At 36.6% G+C, this 15,715-nt stretch overlaps 1 protein-coding gene across 2 annotated transcripts in view; it reads right to left on the bottom strand.

Annotated features, from left to right (window-relative positions):
• Positions 1 to 15,715, bottom strand: part of AP-1gamma (adaptor protein complex 1, gamma subunit) — an 81,324-nt gene that overhangs the window by 58,993 nt on the left and 6,616 nt on the right. Inside the window, exons 2-5 of one of the 2 annotated variants that reach the window (XM_068374466.1) lie at positions 14,267 to 14,340; positions 3,557 to 3,740; positions 1,304 to 1,450; positions 181 to 419 (exon numbers count right to left, since the gene is read on the bottom strand). In XM_068374466.1, coding sequence (XP_068230567.1) covers positions 181 to 419; positions 1,304 to 1,450; positions 3,557 to 3,740; positions 14,267 to 14,330 — 634 coding nt within the window. In that variant the 5' untranslated portion in view covers positions 14,331 to 14,340. The remainder of the gene's footprint in view (positions 1 to 180; positions 420 to 1,303; positions 1,451 to 3,556; positions 3,741 to 14,266; positions 14,341 to 15,715) is intronic. The other variant, XM_068374467.1, reaches the window with a different exon arrangement.

Here is a 15,715-nt window from a genome sequence, read left to right as displayed (position 1 = left end):
GAGATTTATGAGGGCATTTCCTCCACACCCAAAGCTCTCATTACTCCACCAAGTTGTTCCTTCGCTTATACGAGTATAACCGTTGGGAAACATGGATTGCTAAGGTATACCGCCTAACATGATATAATATAATATATGATCCTCATACAATAAACTTCACATCGAATAAATTCTACTCACCATGATTCTTTTCTGAAAGCAACGATCTTGTGGCTGGTAAATATATTTCCATAAGTTCTGGAACTTTGCAGATGATCCTGAGGGCACAAACAGCTGCTTTCTTCCGAATGTACGCATTTGAGGACTTTAACAATTTTTCAACCTCTCCCGCTAAATCGCGAGACATTTCAGGAGATGCTATGGCCCCTAAAGTACACAAGGCTAGTCCCTGTACGAACTGCGTTGAAGAATTTAAATCACTGAAAGTATAAAAAAGTATATATAATATTTAACAAATTACAGTAGACATTTTCATTTGCTTTTCAAGCAACTACCGTACTGTATTGCTTCATATCTACTGCAATATCAAAATAAAAATGGTTATCTGAAGGTTTTGGATGTAATGCAAACATTAACTATAGTAATGTACACCACTCCTCATTTCTAAATTCTACTAATTTAAATAATTTAGATCATCAAAGACTGAGTTTGAACATTTTATGAGAAACAAATAAATTTGGAATAATTATCTAAATGTCTTTATAGCTGGTATATTAATTGAGATGAAAACTGCTCTGAATTTTCAGCAGTAGTCCTGAAAATACTCTACACAGTAATGATAAGTAATTATACCCAGAGTATGCAATCTAAAAACTTTTGGGTTCAATGGTTTATGAAGTAGAAGTACGGCCCAAAAGCACTTCTTTTAAGAATATCGGGAGTAATCCTTACTGGCAATTAGAAGTTGAATAAAGGAAAAAAAAAAGAACCGACAGTAATCCCTATGGAGAACCAAGAGAGGATAATGTATTGCACCTTAAGCATGTGTTACCAAACAATCTTTACCTTACATGCATTTTACAGCAACATTGGTGAATAATGTCGACTGTACAACTACTTTAACTGGGCGTTGGACATAGTTTTGAGTGATGGAATGAATAACATTGTATCTGACATGAATGTAGAAGAGAAGTGCGAGTACACAAACTTATTACGTTCAGACTACCTCTAAAGAAACATGCAGCGGCGAAGAAAATAAACTTTAGACTTAAACTTCTCTCCCACGGTATTTATTAATTTAGTTGGAACACTCACAAATAGAACAGTAAACCACCAAAGAGGACTCTCAAAAGGGTAGCCTTACTTTTTTAAGGAATTGGTAATGAGGAGGTGTACGTCTTGGCGTTCATCTAACAGCAGCATGGCACCTAAATACCCTATTCGCTTGTCCGTAAATCTGGGAGAGGCGATTAACTTGAGGCACTCCATCTGACCAAAATGGGCAGGATATCTGTAAAAACAAAACAAAATTACAAAAAATTCAAACCTATACATACATACATATACCAAGGCACTTCCCCCAATTTTGGGGGGTAGCCGACATCAACAAATGAAACAAAACAAAAAAGGGGACCTCTACTCTCTACGTTCCTCCAGCCTAACAAGGGACTCAAACCTATAAATATTGAATATCAATAAAAAGTCATGCAAAACAACTACTAGAGGGGCACTCAGTAGAGCGCAGACCTCCGCTGCGGCAGCTTATTTCTCGACCTTTTGCTCGACCGTGACCTTGACCTTGATCTTCAAAAATTTGATCCTTTCCATTTTTTTTACATATGAGTTAATCCCTGCAAGTTTCATTACTCTAAGGTTAAAACTGTGGCCAGGAAGCTATTCACACACACAAAAACAAGGGGTAAAACATAACCTCCTTCCAACTTCTTTGGTATAGGTAATAAGAAAAATTTTGATATACAGAGGGTCCCTCAACTTACATTCAGAAATAAACCACAAATACATCTGATATAAATCTCAGATATTGTATCAAAAAGTTCATAATGAAATACGGTACTGCAATTAAAAATTATATTTTCATAATAAAATAAATTTTTGAATATACTTACCCGCTGGTTATATAAATTGCTGAAGTCCCCCGACGCTCTTTATATAACCAGCGGGTGAGTTTTATATTTAAAACTACATAATTCAATATAGTAAGCAAGATGATATTTACCACATAAAACAGGATTATTTGTTGGCAAATTTAACAAAATTTGACTTACACTGCTTCTTGGAACTTATTATATTAATAAATTGAGGACTTTTATACAGTAATGATTCCCCTTTTAATTATTATTATTATTTGCTAAGCTACAACCCTAGTTGGAAAAGCAGAATGCTGTAAGCCCAAGGGCTCCAACAGGGAAAATAGCCCAGTGAGGAAAGGAAATAAGGAAACTATAAGAAAAGTAATTAACAATTAAAATATTATATTCTTACTTCAACTTTCCTGAAAGGAAAAAAAGGTCAACATACAGATTCAAAAAACTAATAGCAGCTACAACCCTAGTTGGAAAAGCAGAATGCTATAAACCCAAGGGCTCCAACAGGGAAAATAGCCCAGTGAGGAAAGGAAATAAGGAAACTATAAGAAAAGTAATTAACAAATAAAATATATTCTTACTTCGACTTTCCTAAAAAGGAAAAAAAGGTTAACGTACAGATTTAAAAAACTAATAGCAGAAACTGTACATTCTAAACTCACCCCAGCATTATAAGCCCAAGGGCTCCAACAGGGAAAATAGCCCAGTGAGGAAAGGAAATAAGGAAACTATAAGAAAAGTAATTAACAAATAAAATATTATATTCTTACTTCGACTTTCCTAAAAGGAAAATAAGTGTCAATGTACAGATTTAAAAAAACTAATAGCAGCTACAACCCTAGTTGGAAAAGCAGAATGCTATACTGTAAGCCCAAGGGCTCCAACAGGGAAAATAGCCCAGTGAGGAAAGGAAATAAGGAAACTATAAGAAAAGTAATTAACAATTAAAATACTACATTCTTACTTCGACTTTCCTAAAAGGAAAAAAGGGTCAACGTACAGATTTAAAAAACTAGTGTTGGAAAAGCAGAATGCTATAAGCCCAAGGGCTCCAACAGGGAAAATAGCCCAGTGAGGAATGGAAATAAGGAAGCTATAAGAAAAGTAATTAACAATTAAAATATTATATTCTTACTTTGACTTTCCTAAAAGGAAAAAAAGGTCAACGTACATATGAGTCTTTCGGTCGAGAAACATGCCAAGCGCCATTTTTAAAAAGTGTCGGAAATCGCGATTGAAAATTGCCAATTTTCAATCGTGAATTACTCGGTAAATATAATAGCTAGGAGTTTCATATTTGTTATAAATAGTAGCAAATTTTATGCAGAACACAGTTAACCTAAAATATTTTCAATACGATGCACAGTTTTTTGGCATGTGATGTACAAGGATAAAACCAGCGAAAAATAAAATAAAATTATTTTGTCCCAAAATGGCGCTTGGCATGTTTCTCGACTGAAAGACTCATATTTAAAAAAACTAATAGCAGCAACAGTGCATTCTAAACTCACCCCAGCATATGGATGTACAAAAGTTTGGCCACATTCCGACATCTCCACACCGAGTCTTCTTCTCGAAACGTGAGCCTGATGTAAGCGCACTCTCTGTTGACGACGGCGCGTTCCTCCGCCGCGGTTTTGGCCGACCGGATCTGGCGTATTAGGTCTCGTAACCGGATGGGATTTGGCTGTCGCACTGCGAAAGCAACGCACTCGTTCAAAACGTGTTCGTGGGAACAGTTCAATCATTATATCACATATCAAAATAACTAAACTATTTAATCCATTTTATGTGATGGGTTATATTAGCAAGACTAAGAATAAAAACGGACAATCACATCATCCCACGCATATTAGTACAATCACATTCTTTCATTAGGTTAATTTTCTTTACTGAACACGACAAACTTTGTTAAACTTTTCAAAACTACAATGCATGTAAGATCAAACCTATGCTGTCAAAGAAAACCTGGCTAACAAAAATTCACCATGTTTAAGAGAAATTAAATACATACTATTTATCTAAAAGAAAGTATAAAAAAGTCCATGTTTCCCCAACTTGGTCTCAAAATCCCTGCATATTCCCTCACTACTACTTTCAATGAAGTTCGAGAAGATAATAATCGGAAATGCATTTAATACTTAAAAGCAAGTAGCCGTAAACTTGCTATATAGAGCGGAATAAAATACTGTATAGCACAGTGAAAGTACTTTTACAAAATCTTTATAAATTATGAATACAACCTCAATGACCATTTTTACATTGATCTGTGTATACAATAATCAAAACTGTAATCTTATCTGAGATAACCTAGCATTTATCATAATCGTGGAGTACGTCTCTTCCATGTCTCCGTATTAACCAAAGTCAATTGTATCTCGGTTAATTTGAACCAGATACGTTAAAAGCTCTTGGATAGTATTACGGGTTATTAAACCTAGATAAATACGGTGTTCAACTATTTGCTGGTTGGCATAAATTACACAAAATGGTTGGAAATCAGATGATAAAGAACATGTCTCTAAATTGGACTCACAAGTTCCCTTTGAACTATTCAGGAAATGTTCTACGATCTTTATTACCTCCCCAAGACCTGTTCTCAGTCTTGGCTTCAAAGATATAGCCATCAGTATAATTGGTTCAATCTCAATAAAAATTCTGAAAGCTTAATGGTATATTGAAGATAAGGTAAGTGAAGAGAATGAACAATTAAAATCCTGTCTCCACTGTTAGGAAGATATCGGCAGAAAATATTTTAAGTAATCTTATTTAGATGCTATAGAATAAAAGCATTTCAGAATAAAACTTTCCATCTAAGGGTTTTTAAAAAATAAATATGAAAAGGAGCGCCTTTATTTTTAAAGTTTATTTGTACTTAGAACCAAGGAGATTTAAAAAAAAAAACCTACGGTATACTTGGAAAAGCTAAGCATAGAGAAAAATTTAAATTTCAGCAATTATAAAATAAACAAAAAAATTAAACAAAAGAGCAAAACCTTGATCAATCACAGGCCTTACAGGGAACCCTGGACTCATCTCCACCAAATCAAGGGCAGCTCGACCTAAGGAGGGACAAGCGACTAAATGTTAAAAGAAGAAGCAAGCAAAAGTAATTTACTATACTGTAATATGTTCAAAAGGGGATAAAAAGCGACACTGGCCATTTTTTAAATGCTAATGTGTCGTTGCAACTTTTGGTTTTATGCCTGTGTGGCACTCGTAAAAATACTGCAGCTAGATTTCAGACCGAAAAATAGTTACTGGGTTCATTTTCCAGTACCACCATTTAGGAAATAACTGACAAAATTAGATTTCAGACCGAAAAATAGTTATTTGGATCATTTTCCAGTACCACCATTTAGGAAATAACTGACAAAATTAGATTTCAGACCGAAAAATAGTTACTTGGTTCATTTTCCAGTACCACCATTTAGGAAATAACTGACAAAATTAGATTTCAGACCGAAAAATAGTTATTTGATTCATTTTCCAGTACCACCATTTAGGAAATAACTGACAAAATTATACATGTCAAAAAACATGGCCAAATGTCTAAATATGTCTGCGGATACAATTATCTTTTCAATAAAGCCTGGTTCACGGAAATTTATTTACAAGGAAAACTAGATATTTTCTTCAATTTCTACCTATAAAGACCCTGCATACTTTACTAAATTTACGTGATGTATTGTCTTAACCCTTTTACCCCCAGACTATTTGGAACTTTCCAACCCTTAACCCCCAGGGTTTTTTTTTTCAAGCACATTTTGCTAAATATATTTTCTAAATTGCTCTAACAGCCTTAATTTTTGTCATAGAGAGGTCAGGTTGGTCTCATTCTTTTGGAAAATGCCTGAAGTTTCTCAAAAAGTTATAAAAAATATGCAAAAATAAATGTAAATAGCAGTTTTTTGCAAGGACGTACCGGTACTTCCATGGGGGTAAAGGGATGAGTTTTGTGAAACGTACCAGTACGTCCTTTGGGGGTAAAAGGGTTAAGTAATGTCAAGCTTACACATTTTTCCTAGACCATTTCTTTTACCGTACTACTGTACTATTAATTGTAATCAAATTATATACAAGGTACATCTGGAAATGAAAAAAAAATTACCAGTATATGTGAGCACTATCTAAAAATAAAATTCTATAATAAAAAAAAATTAAGTCAAATAATCTCTATCAGCAAATACTGTACCTACTAAGATAATCCATAATTGTCTACAGGGAAAGAAGCGAAGAACAGTATACTGAACACTATGACAATCTATTAGAATATAACCACAGCATAATATAAGGTCAATAAAGATTATATAAATAAAGCTTGAAATTAATTAACTCTTCTTTAGACTTGAAACAAATCTACTATTCCTGAACTTACATCTAAAATAAAAAAAGAAAAACCAAGGAAATAACATCGACACAAATGGTATTTGAATCAAGTATTTCAAATGACAGCTGACATAAATGTAGACAAACTGTACTTTTAAAACTGTACAGTACCTTTGGCAAAGTGATTAAGGCTAACTTTTATTTCCTGAAGTCTGAAATTATTAAGTATAATTTGTTTCATATCTATAGTATTATTAACCCTTTTACCCCCAGGCTATTTGGAAATTTCCAACCCTTAACCCCCCGGGGTTATTTTTTATTCAAGCACGTTTTGCAGTATATATTTTTTCAAATTGCTCTAACAGCCTTAATTCTCGTCATAGAGAGGTCAGGTTGGTCTCATTCTCTTGGAAAATGCCTGAATTTTCTCAAAAAATTATCAAAAAAAAAAAATTATAAATAGCAGTTTTTTGCAGGGACGTACCGGTACATCCATGGGGGTAAAGGGATGCGTTTTGTGAAACGTACCAGTACGTCCTTTGGGGGGTAAAAGGGTTAACATCTATAAGTCCTAAAACATCACATTTAGTACAGTAGATGTAAATAGATTAAATCCCTAATTCAAGGTAAAGTAAATGCCTTCCATTTAAAGTCTAAGTCCCTAAACAGAAAACCGAAAGGCAAAGAACACAAGCAAAAAAATCCAAGTCGTTGGTTTGCTATGGGGTAAGGGAGGGAAGATCCCTATTTCAAAGGAATGTAGGAAACCCAAGCTTCTTGCTAATACCAAAACTGAAACTAAAGGGGCACTCAGTAGACTCCAGACCTCCGCCACGGCATCTTATTTCTTGACCTATTGATTGACCATGACCTTGACCTTCCAAAATCTAATCATTTACAGATCTTTACATAACAGTTAATCCCCGCAAGTTTCATTAGTCTGTGATTAAAATCGTGGACAGGAGGCACTCCAAGAACACACACACACACAAACGGGGTAAAATAATCTCCGTCACTTTATTGGCAGAGGTAATAAACTAACAATTATCTGATTAGGATATGAAAAGCTTAAATTTTTAATGTAGAACTGTCATATGACACCTAAAACTGTATTTTCCCACTTTCTCTTACAACAATCAATGCCGTAAATGAAATAACAACTGTTCAGATGTTCAGCTCTACAGGGCTCTTGGAATGTGGGTTCACTTTAGATAGTTAGCTCTTCAAAATAAACATGTCATAGATTTTAAACCAGGCTTTTACTATCTTTAATTATTAGTTGCATTATTGATTATCTAAACAGCCGCCTCCGGTGTAGTGTCTTTGGTGTGATTTACCTTGAAAAATAATCCACTCAGTAACCCTACTTCCTCCCAAATTTTCTAGTAGTTTTGTAGGCTATGTCAGAGCAGCCTTCTTTGCCTAATTGTTTTGTTTTCTAATTTCTTATAAACCTTAAAACTATTATCAAAGTACTCCCAAGATCATGTAGTATGTCTTGACATAAAGCACAAAACATACAGTAATTAACCCTTTCACCCCCAGGCTCTTTGGAAATTTCCAACCCTTAACCCCCAAGGGGTTATTTTTTCACCAGCACATTTTGCAGTATATTTTATTTTAATTGCTCTAACAGCCTTAATTTTTGACATAGAGAGGTCAGGTTGATCTCATTTTCTTGGAAAATGCCTGAATTTTTTTAAAAAAAATATCAAAAAAATGAAAAAAAAAATGTATAACATTTTTTTGCAAGGACGTACCGGTACGTCCATGGGGGTAAAGGGATGAGTTTAGTGAAAAGTACCAGTACGTCCTTTGGGGGTAAAAGGGTTAAGGAAAGTAATCATTCAAAATATACCATGAAAAAATTACAATTGAACTTGACACTTCCTAACTTATTTCTACATAAAATTAAAGGAATGAAATTATGTATAAAACAAAATAGCTACTGAAAACATAGGATACTTCTGTAATGAACTACCGATTCCTATCTGAAGACCATAAATTATTACCAGTTATTATCCTAGATGGTGATAACATTGGCATAGCATTTCCCAGCATCTTCAATTAAGTACGAGATGCGAGGTCATAGATAAAAGGGAATTAGTAATAACACAAAAAGGAAAACAAATGTCTCGAAAAATAAAAATCAATAAACCACAAACTATATCCAGTTATGAACTTAGCACTTCCTAACTTATTTCTACATAAAATTAAAGGAATTAAATTATGTATAAAACAAAATAGCTACTGAAAACATAGGATATTTCTGTAATGAACTACCGATTCCTATCTGAAGACCATAAATTATTACCAGTTATTATCCTAGATGGTGATAACATTGGCATAGCATTTCCCAGCATCTTCAATTAAGTATGAGATGCGAGGGCATAGATAAAAGTGAATTAGTAATAACACAAAAAGGAAAACAAATGTCTCGAAAAATAAAAATCAATAAATCACAAACTATATCCAGTTAAGTGGGTCCAAACAGTGAGTAGCACTGGATTAAGCAGCAGGATTTGAGGCATCAGTAAAGCTATCACTAAAGGTTAGGGTGATGCAAGGCCCAGTCTGAACCTGAAATGCTTTCTCTTTTCCAGCGCGAGGAACACAACTACTCTGGGAATCGAGGGATTAAAGCACTATTCTAAATTCTGCAACAAATGAAATGCGCATAAATATGACAAATTCGTAGATAATTTGTATTTTTCTTAACGATACAAACCTTAGCTATTTATTCAAGGGTATTACTTTCAGCTTCCCAGATAAAAAATGACTACATAAAGGGGTCGACAAAGGTGGTGGAAATATCAAAGAAAGTGCAGGAAGGGAGGCTGAGATGGTATGGACACCTGATGAGGAGAGATGAGGACCACGTTGGAAGACATACTATGGAGATGGAGGTTCAGGGAAGAAGAAGAAGAGGGAGACCAAGAAAGAGATGGAGGGACTGTGTGAGAGGAGACTTACAGGAGAAGGGGATTGATGAGGCAGAAGCGCAGAATAGAAAAAGATGGAAACGGCTCATCCGCAATGGCGACCCCATATAAAAATGGGAACCAGCTGGGAAGAAGATGACTTTCAGCTTCCCAGAAAGTAATACCCTTAAATAAATAGCGTAGGTTTGTATTTCAGTTACGGAACAAATAAGAAATTCTAAAAGTAATCTTCATTTTTTCTAGCTATTCATACCATTTTCCATCACGAGGAACAGATAAATATTGTGCTTACATGGTACAAATTCTGGAAATTGTAAGATTTCTGCACTACTCTCAATTCTGTTACAAATTAATCTACATAAAAAAATCTTAAAGGTAATTTTAATTTTTCCTAGCTGTATAAACCAGAATCCTTTAAAAATAAGGAATGTCTTCCACAGAACGGGAATGGCCTTTGAGGTAGTTAATGCCAGGTAATGAGTGCGGGCGAGTGGCTCCCCCACACTTTCCTGTCAAAGACACTTCACCCTTGACCTTCGGCTCAGAACTGAGGGGAGTGGTTGAGGTGGGAAGTTTAACTTTAAAATATAATTTGCTTTCAAAATTTAATTGTTCCTACATACATGCTGCTTCCTCCGGTGCCTTAGATGACCGCGGAGGTAGCAGCAGTAGGGGATTCAGCAGTATGAAGCTTCATCTGTGGTGGAAAATGTGGGAGGTTGGGCTGTGACACCCTAGCAGTACCAGCTGAACTCGGCTGAGTCCCTGGTTAGGCTGGAGGAACGTAGAGAGTAGAGGTCCCCCTTTTTTTTTTTTGTTTCTTTGTTGATGTCGGCTACCCCCCAAAATTGGGGGAAGTGCCTTTGGTATATGGATGGACACACATAAAAACCTTTCGTAACTTAAAATAGGGAAACTCAACTCACTGGTACGAGGAAGTTCCTTTTGAACCGAACTGGTCGATTCTTTTCATCCATGGACTCTGCTAGTCTCCCTGGTACCGTATGGGAGCAGCAAGAGAGACGATTCCAGCAACCTCCAATGGGCCCTAGGGATAAGTATACTGATCCTGGCCTGTACTTGGTTTTGTACTTACCTGGCACTTGGTCAATGACAGAATCTTCCTTTTCCAAAGGAAAGATGCAGTCTAGTATGAAATAACTGGTGTAAGATGACCAATGGGCTTAGTATTCATTTCACCTTCCTTCCCCTGATCAAGGGAGGATGAAAGAGAACTACTAAATTACAAAGTGTAATAAGTACTCTGATCAGAAGTGTACTAACTGCATCAATGTCAGATCTGACATAAAATGCTTCATCTCCAAGTGAGAAGAAGGAAAGAAAAAGCAGAAAATCCATCAGTTTACCCTTCATCAAGACTTATATCGGCACATTACCATAGACTAGAGGCTTTCTGTCCCATGTGAGAGCTAGGCTAGCTAAACTACTACTTGAACAGACACCCCATGGCTAAGAACAAATGTCGGACTTGTGGGTATAATCCCTAAAACAAAAGGTGATGAAAGGCATTATAATTTCCAAACTACTGCCTTTATCACCTGCCTGGCTTGTAGATTCTTTTGGGAAGCCAAAGTGGGACCAATACCAGACTGTGTGAGCTTTCGTCTGAGCTGGTACCTTGATCCCCTCAAGGGTTGAGACAAAGTGTTCTATTGCTCATCTCACAAAGCCAGGAAGATACCATGTTTTTGACACCTCTTCCAACGCTCAGCGTAAGTTATTGCATAAGAAAGCCTGTCCATCTTGTCTACTCTCTTCTCAAATCCTAAGGCTAGCAAAAGGACAGCCGAAAGTAATGCTTCTTTCTGACGAACTTTTAGAAGGCTACACCCAAGAGACTTGAGAACATGGGTCACAGCCCACTTTGGAAACCTGAGGTCATGGGGTGGGCAAGAATACTCGAAGTTCAGGAATAGACAAAGTCCCATGAGGAGGAGGTGTCTATGCCCACCAGCTGGAAGATTGTGCTCAAGAATGGCTTCTCTAGGTGAAGATAGACGTGGAAGTCCACAATATGTACTAGATATGCTCTGACCAGAGAAGTACCTCTTCTACAATACATCATCTTCAGTTTAGTCACTTGCAAAAAGCCTTTAGTTTTGAGGCAATGCTGGATAGTTTCTAAACGTGGCGGTACTACTGAAAGTGCAGCTGACAAAGAAGTATCTTCTATGAGGATAGTTCTCCCATAACATTGACAAAAAGTACAAACATCAGGATACCACTCAGCTTGTGGCCATCTGGAAACCATCAGGGTCATCCTGGGAGAGGCATAGGAATCACGGTGATCCAATGGGTATTGGAAAGTCTCCTCAAAGACTGAACACAGGTCTGAAGCTGCAGAACAAAACACTGGGTGGTTTCTGTTTAGCCTCGTGGCTAGAAGACAAATTCCCAGTGATCCATTCCGCTAAGCAAAGATGTCGGGACAACTCTCAATGTACAGGAGCCATCTTTGGCTCGGCAGCCTTTTCAGGATTTGGACGCACTATAGGAATCAACACTGGGGTCACTAGCACTGGGATCACTATTGATCTCACTAGGGTCAACATTGGAATTCCTAGCAATGGAGACTCTAGGGGTGAAGTAGCCATAACTACTAGCTCCCTTAAGAATGACACAAACTGCCTACCTTCACGAATTAAGGCAGGCCACGCCTTCCTAGGTAAAATTAATTGTCAGCAGAAAGCGCAACTATAGTAGAGCTTCCAGTGCAAGCGGGTGTGCAGCAATCACTGGTTGAACTCTACACTTCCCCAAATCCCGAAACACTTGCCGATGTAAAGAAAAGTTCTCCCTGCTCCTGAAACATACTTCAGGAGACTGAGCCAGGGGCATACACTTTACCCAGAGGCATCAACGATCAGTGAAATCAAGGAGACCAAAGTGCTACAAAGTCTCTTAGGCATTGTTATGGGTATTGCTAGGGATGAAGCCAAAAAAGACTAAGCTTTCCTTTTCCTCTTCAACAAACACACCGCTTGAAATGGAGGCCAAGATGTGCGCTTGGCACGTGGGAAAGACTGCGAAGTCATTACCAATTGCAGAGTCCACTCTTCATGACCTCTTACAAAACTCCTGTTTCACTTCTGTGATTCACGCAAAAGTAACAATCAACCATTCAAACTGAAAAGTGCAAGTAGAATATTAAACAGCCTTGGATAGGACAACAGTACGCCTCTTTTCTTTATGACCTTAGACAAAAGTGAAGTGTCTCTGATTAATGGGAGTTATTTGCCTATGCTCACAATCTGTCATTAACCAATTCAAAATCTTGTCCAGCTTCATTTGAGACATTCCTTACTTAAAAGGACGAAAGGAGTGAATACTTGTAGAAACAAACACACCCAAGATATCTCAGAATTATGAATTTAGAATCTATTTAATGGGCAATGTAGCTATTGAACAATACAAAAGCGAAATTCAGAGCAATAATTAAAAACTAACAGATGAAGACAACTTATAAAAAATGACAAATCCTAATCAAACACCCCTATAAAATATAATTCCAAAACATTTTTCAAAATAAAAATTTAAAAAAAACTTCCATCCCCCAAAAGAAATACCATAAAAGATAGTACACTACTGTATTGTATAAGGCTTCTTGTACCCATGAATGAACAATACATATTGCCTAATACAAAAGCAATCTTTAACAAATTAGGACAGAACTACCACAAGACAGCCACTTCTAGAGAAAATCCTCATTCCAAAAACACACACTAATTCAGTCTTTGTTCATAATGGGCATAGATAATCCCTCCTCACCAAATAACTTCTCAAAAAAGCCAACTTTAAAACTCTCATACACTGTATTGTAATTGAGTTTTCACTTTTAACCCTTTTACCCCCAGGCTATTTGGAAATTTCCAACCCTTAACCCCCAAGGGTTATTTTTTTCCCAGCACATTTTGCAGTATATTTTTTTTAAATTGCTCAAACAGCCTTAATTTTTGTCATAGAGAGGTCAGGTTGGTCTCATTCTCTTGGAAAATGCCTGAATTTTCTCAAAAAATTATAAAAAATATGAAAAAAAAAATTTTATGGCATTTTTTTGCAAGGACGTACCGGTACGTCCATGGGGGTAAAGGAATGAGTTTTGTGAAACGTACCAGTACGTCCTTTGGGGGTAAAAGGGTTAAAAGGTGAGCATAGCTTACCAACACGGCGTAAAGTTATTTTCTCCAACCAACCTTAAGTTCTTTACGGAATAAATTCACTTAACATTTTGATAATGTATTCATATATTATTGATCACTAGCAATGAAAATATTCTCATATTCGAAGTCCAAACATCTACAAGAATCATGAAAACATAAAGAGTAGGGGGTCACACTAAGTAGCCTAGAAGGACATAAATGACAACCCATAAAAATGTAAACAATGACAGCCCGAAAATAAATTTACAGTACAAACTTTCTGTTTTCTATAAGAAAAACACTACCTTTCGGAAGTTATTAATCTTAAAAGTAACCATAAATAAATATTCAGAGGAAATGAGAAAAATTCTACGAACATATAACAGTGATTCCTAACACTCCTTTAAACCCAAAACTCTTATACCTCTTCAACAATCATCAATTTTACAGACCTTTCCCCTTCGTGACTTTAAGAAAAAAAAAAAATCTTCACATTACAAAAGAACACAGTGTTTTTTAAATTAAACCACTTAGATATTTTACACAGTACGCTTCAGTACTTAAAACACAAAGGGTATTTTCTAGGTTTTACCTTTCATCGTAAATTTGTAATGTATAAAAATGGAATTACTGCACTATCGAAATTCTATTTACCGTACAATGCACCTACTGCTGTGATCGAGAGATGAAGCATACAGGTTATTCTGAGTCATCACCATACCTATAGTAACAACTGCGGGGTACAAATGTGCGTGGGTTGCGGGTGTCCCAAACGAGAGGGTCTACATACCTTTTTCATATACCTCCTTACCTTTCTCCACGGCATCATTTATCACCTGTTTTATGCTCGACATCTTGCCGAGACTGAGAGAGATAAAGACGCATATTAGTTGACAGTTTAATTTGTTAAACAAGTTGTGCAAGATGAAATAAATATTACTTACATTCTGATTCGCAAAACTTAAATCATGTCATTAGAATTTATATTAAAATTTGCAAAACATATTAGCTCAATATCTTAAAAATAAAAAGCCTCAAGGAAATACAATTTATCATGAACAAGGAATAGACAACATACTGTACTACAGTACCTTGTATAATAAACATTTGGCAAAACCTCAAATTAGATTAAATTTCTATAACAGTAACTACATATCAACCAAGATACTATGCATATACTCTGCACAAGTCATGCTTGAAAAACTACTTTAGTTGATTATTTTATACTTTCTAAAATAAAATTGCTTCATAACAAACAAACCATACAGTACTTTTACAAAAACAATAACTTTTCAAATTGTATAAGGGCTAGAAAGCCCGCCTTCAACTCCAGGAGGTTTATAAGGCATTGCTGATTGGGATCGAACCATAGCCCAGAGACCATGTGCTGATGCAGGTTAGGCCCCCAACTCTTTTCTTTTATTGCATCCGTAAAGAGCATAAAAAAATCTACACCTTGGTGAAGGTTGGAGTCTTGCCTCAACCAACTCAAGTCTTTCTTGCGCTCTGACCCAATCGGAACACATTTCCCGAAGTTCCCTGTACTGAGACCATAGGGTCATCAGTTGCCACTGGAGTGACCGAGTGGGGAAGCGACCGTTAGGCCCCAATATTCCAAGGGCACCTGGTGTGCCAACAGACGTTGCCACCGTTGGACTAGCAGCAAACTCCGAGAGAGAAAGCCAAGTCCCTTACTTGAATCTTTCAATTCTGCTCCGAAATGGAAAAATTTTTCCTTGTTAGGTGTTGATATGCATTCTCAGATAGCCTATACCAGGTCTTGTTCGGGCTGCAGGGATGACTTCATGAGATTTACTGTACTACAATCCCCAGTTCATAACAAACCCCGAGAAACTTATCTCAGTATAGGAATCAGCCAATTGTCCCCATAACAAAATAAAAAGAAGCCATTGGTGTGGGCCCATACTGAAACTAGAATGAACACTCATGAACACTTGTGGTACTGACGACAGGCCGAAGCAAAGCACTTGAAATTGGTGTATCTTGTGCATACAGAATATTAGGTACTTCCTTGGTGCAGGATGGATCAGAATCTGGTAGTACGCATGTCAAGTCCACTGTGATTATGAAGTCCCCTGGCCCGATTGGCTGTCTGACCGTGGCTAGGAACTCCATCTTGAATGGAGTCTGAAGAATAAACTCGTTCAAGGCTGAGAGGTCTATGACTGGTCTCCAGCTACCAGATGCCTTCTCTACAAGAAAGAGTAGACTGAAAAAA

This window comes from Palaemon carinicauda, chromosome 5, assembly GCF_036898095.1.
Source record: "Palaemon carinicauda isolate YSFRI2023 chromosome 5, ASM3689809v2, whole genome shotgun sequence".
NCBI classification, from domain to species: Eukaryota; Metazoa; Arthropoda; class Malacostraca; order Decapoda; family Palaemonidae; genus Palaemon; species Palaemon carinicauda.
This window is presented reverse-complemented; position numbering and strand designations above follow the sequence as displayed.